At 43.0% G+C, this 4,755-nt stretch overlaps 1 protein-coding gene across 1 annotated transcript; it reads left to right on the forward strand.

Moving 5' to 3' along the window:
* The first annotated feature begins 1,177 nt into the window (after positions 1–1,177).
* Positions 1,178–4,377, forward strand: LOC121757638. Its single transcript, XM_042153154.1, has 3 exons — positions 1,178–1,776; positions 3,460–3,546; positions 4,203–4,377. Exons 1-3 carry the CDS (start codon positions 1,178–1,180, stop codon positions 4,375–4,377), a joined length of 861 nt encoding a protein of 286 aa, XP_042009088.1.
* Positions 4,378–4,755: the final 378 nt, after the last annotated feature.

Here is a 4,755-nt window from a genome sequence, read left to right on the forward strand (position 1 = left end):
CTACGCAACGGGTAAAGGGGATATGCCACCAAAGAGAAACTACTACACCGCCCCACCAAAACAGCCTCAACCCGCGGACCAAGTAGTGAAAGGAAAGCAAGACATGGCGAAAAGCGCCCCCAACTCTAATGATTGGAAATGCCAAGGAAAAAAAAGGAAAGGCGGCCGATCGACCAAGTAAAAACTCATATGGAGAACATGCCGATGAAACATTTTGGGATGGACCGGACATTATGGGTGACACTCAAGAGGGGAGTGAAATGCGCCTCGAAACACACGATGTGGGGGTAAAGCTCAGAGATGGGGACCGAAGGGAACCACCACACCCGGCCATCGAGACACCAACGCCAATTCATGGAGATTTTGATGTGGGGTGGGGAGGCCCCAAGGCGAAACTCTCAACTTATCCACCTACGTGCGGGAGTTCGAGAGGGGGTACGCGCCTTGCAATGACGAGGGGACGTGGTTTCTCTCGATGAAAAATCACATGAGCACTAACCAATACTACTCCCTCATGGCGAATGGGGAATTTGATGTTGATAATTGTGGGGATGCGGAAGGCCCGGATATGGATGCGCAAATGGGGTGCGAGAGGGGAGGAGGCAATCCTCCTCTAGGCGATGCCGAGGAGCACGCAAAGAACAAAGAGCTCCAAATCATTCAATGTCATGAAGGGCCTTCATCCCCTTCGGGTAAGCATTCTACTTGTTAATGATGTCTTACAATATCATGTTTTGGAACGTGAGGGGAATCGCGAATGCGTCAACCCAACACGTATTGAAAAGATTGATTAAATGCCACAATGTCTTATTTCTTGCAATAATGGAACCGCTCACAACCCCTGATCCAGACCGGTTTTCCAAGGCCTTGGGGCTGTCCTTCATTGGCTCGAACACGACGGGCAAGATCTTGTTATTTGTGGAAGAGGGATCTACTTTTGATATTGATTGTGATTCGAAACAAATCTTGCATGGGAGGCTCAAGTCCCATCGCATTGATAGCCCTCTAGCTATCTCGACCGTGTACGCCAAATGCACAAGAACTGAGAGATACCTTCTGTGGGATAAGATGAGAGAGATTGGTGGGCCCCTTGAAGGAACACCATGGATCATTGGTGGTCAACACCATCCTATCACACCGGGACAGAATTGGGAGCGACACCAACCGGCAGGCCGAGATGGTCGACTTTGCGGAGGCAATTGAGGACTGCCGGCTTATGGACCCAGGGTTCGATGGGGCGGATTTTACTTGGGCCAAAAACGGACTATTTGAACAGTTGGATAGAGTGCTTGTTAATGAGGCTTGGACTAGGGTCTTTGAGGCTACCTGGGTAACGAACCTCCCACGGATCGCCTCGGATCATGGACTAGTTCTAGCACGATGCAAAATGCCGAACATCGCCATCGGGGGCAAGGCATTCAGGTTCCAGAACATGTGGATCCGGTATGAAGGCTTTTTGGCTATTGTGCAGAATGCTTGGGAGGAGCCCATGGGGGCGACCAGTATTCTAAACATCCAAATTAAACATGCCAGAGTTAAAAAAGCTTTAAAGAAGTGGAACAAAGAGGTTTTTGCGAACATCCACGCCAATGTCGCGAACAAGGAGGAAGCTATTGTCGTGGCCCAATCCAACTTCGAGGTTTTGCCTACGCCAGTGAATAGGACGGTGATCAACAAGCACATTGTCGAGTACATCCTCCTGCTGAGAATGGAAGAGGATTTTTGGAGGCAAAAGGCAGCCTTGAGATGGCTAGCCGAGGGGGACAAGAACACCCGGTTCTACCAAAGGGGTCCGTCTTTGCATCCACTCGATTCATGCCAACGGACAAGAGCTAACCGAGGAAGCTGACATTAATAACTCAGCAGTGGAATTCTACCAACAACTTCTTGCGCCTTGCAACCCGGCTTTGGAAGAACCTGGCCTCGACCTAATCCACTAGGTTCACTCAGCCGAGCAAGTTGCGGACATCGCCCAGGTACCGGATGCGGACGAGGTCAAGAGGGCCGCTTTCAGTATCTCCGGAGATAGCGCGCCCGGACCCAATGGTTTCTCTGCTAGCTTCTATCAAGCCTGTTGGAACATTGTGGGACCGGAGGTGGTGGAGGCAATTGGACAGTTTTTCAGGGGGGCTTTCTTGCCATGAAGCATTACGGCCGCAAGCATCGTCCTCATCCCAAAGAAGTCATCGCCAGAATCATGGACCGATTATCGACCCATCAGCCTCTGTACAAGTTGCAGATGGGTTCAACACCAAATGCATGCAGACACATACATGTTGGTGGGCCCCTCAAGATTCAAATCATTTAAGATTTGTTTCATGCAAACCAAATATCCATAACCGAACACGCCCTTTTATATCCCTATTTTCCATTGTTCAAACCAAACACCTGAAAATCAAACCCATGATAGGAATTGTGTATGAATAAAATATATATTCCATTACTTAATCATGGAATTAGAGATAATCCAGCCCTATCTTATCAAATACTACCAAGGCAACCAAACTAGGTTTTAATGAGATGAAAGTTGATAAAAACTTATTATATTAAATTATTTGATTGTTAAAAAAATAAAAAGATTTTACAAAGTGAATAAGCATGACTAATTATTAATATCTTGAAAATAAAATAAATAGGAGTGTAGGCGTTAAATAATTTTTATTTGAATAAATAAAATAAAATAAAATGTTAAGAAAGTAAGAATTTTTAAAAATAATTTGTATGAATTGCGTGCTTAATAGAAAACAAAATCTGTTAATTTTATTTTTGAAAATCAAATTCAAATTAAATTCATATACTACAAACTTAAATCCCTACCCCCAAATATGCGTTTCCACTTCCATCCATTTCAAACATTTTAAAAACTGTGCAACGGTCTCCAATCCTACTGTACCACTCCCATCCATCTCTCCGGCGAAACTCACTGATTCTCTCTCACTCTCTTCTCACAATTCCCAAATTAGGATGCATCTCTCTTTCGCCCAAAAATCAGATTCTCATCTCCAGCATCTCACGGCCTCCAACTTCTCTCTCTCTCTCTCGCCCAATTTCTTACTCCCGGCGTCGTCACCGCGTGGAGTCCAGTCACTACCGGTACTCCGTCTCCCTCTCTTTTCTGCCCATAACCCGTAGCAAGAATGTCTGGGTAAGAAACTCTAAAATTTTGTTCATCTGTTGAATTTCCTTTGTATATGAAGGTGTTTCCATGAGTAAAACGAATGCAAAGATATTTTTCTTCGATTTGTTGTATTAATTATTTGATTCTCAGAGAAAAACTGTAAAGTTGGAATTTTGTATATCAGTTGATTTTCCTTGGTATTTCATGGTGATATGATTGCTAAAGACATTTGTTAGATTGTGACTTATTTTAAAACAAAAAAAATGAGGATAGATGTTAATGAGGACTTGCTGAATGCTTATTCATTGAACCCCTACTGAATTAGATTGGTTCATTTGCAGAAAAGCTGTTATTGTGAAGACACCAGGTGAGCCTATGAATCATGACTACTTTGCAACTTGTAATCAGGCAACATTAGGGCAGAAAGTGTACAAAGAAACATGGATGGGTAGAATAAGTGCAAAATGGGGAGAATAGAAGAAAAAATCAGAAAAAGAAGGAAAAAAAGAGGAAATATCTGTGGAAAAAAAAAATAAAAGTAAAGAAAAATTGGTGGAAAAAGATAGCAAGAATAAGATCTTGGAGGAAGTGACAGGGAGCTCCGTGATGGAGTAATGGGAGGGAAAGACGGCGATTTGGTGAGAAGAGAAGAAAAAAAGAGGAAGGATCTGTGGAAAAAAATAAAAGAAAAATTGATGGAAAAAAATAGCAAGAATAAGATGTTGGAGGAAGTGACGGGGAGCTTCGTGATGGAGTAATGGGAGGGAAAGACGACGATTTGGTGAGGCTTCAACTTGAAGCACTCTGGAAGAGAAATCAAGACCAGAAAATGAGAATGCAAACTTGACTAGGGAAAACGAGGACTGGCATCAACTAGTGGGGTACCCTCGCTTAACATATCAAAAACGCATGAAAAGAAGGCTGCAAAATCTTCTTTCAGGGTATGTTGTCTCGTGAAGCTGCTTCTATCCTAGTTTTGTCTGGATGCAATGATTCTTTCAGTACATCATATGATAGAATGTGATGCACTATTTACGCCTATATTGAATATTGATTATTGGTATTGGTTTTGTGATTACTGCAGGCTCCAGGGCAAGTCCCAAGTAGTGCAGGATGAACTTTCTAGGCTTGGTGAAAAGTTTATTCATAGTTCTGAGGGTACAAGAGCTTTAGCTCGGAAACTTTACCGTGAACTTGACGATAAATTCCTCCAGCATGGTCTGAACTCAGGGAATGGCAGAAGAAGACATGCGATTTAAGCTATACAGTTCTAGAAGGTTAGTTTCTTTTCAAGCATCCATCCACTGGATTTTGATGCTTTCGGATATTGTAATTCTTAGCCACGGAGAATTCACATGGGGTGATTACGGAATACTCACTAGATCCTGCCGTATTAAGCTAATTCTTCAATATCTATACGAACATTCATTTCCTTGTTTAAAAGATTTGTGCATCATATGCTTTTATTTTTGTGATCATCATGTGCCTCGTTTAATTTGGAATTATAGTGCTCAAAGCATGGAAAGAATAGAAGAGCTTCTCGGAGGACCAGAATGCCAAGCGAAGGATAGAGCGTATCCAGAAACAGTCCTCTATTCTTTCCAAGCTTACTAGACAACTCTGTATTCATGATAATC

This window comes from Salvia splendens, chromosome 12 (assembly GCF_004379255.2).
Source record: "Salvia splendens isolate huo1 chromosome 12, SspV2, whole genome shotgun sequence".
Taxonomy (NCBI): Eukaryota; Viridiplantae; Streptophyta; class Magnoliopsida; order Lamiales; family Lamiaceae; genus Salvia; species Salvia splendens.

Coding starts and splice junctions, on each gene's coding strand:
- LOC121757638 (XM_042153154.1), top strand. CDS start 1,178: ATGGTCGACTTTGCGGAGGCAATTGAGGACTGCCGGCTTATGGACCCA. Junction 1,777..3,459: donor GAGGGGGACAAGAACACCCG/GTTCTACCAAAG, acceptor GTTCATTTGCAG/AAAAGCTGTTATTGTGAAGA. Junction 3,547..4,202: donor GCAACATTAGGGCAGAAAGT/GTACAAAGAAAC, acceptor TGATTACTGCAG/GCTCCAGGGCAAGTCCCAAG.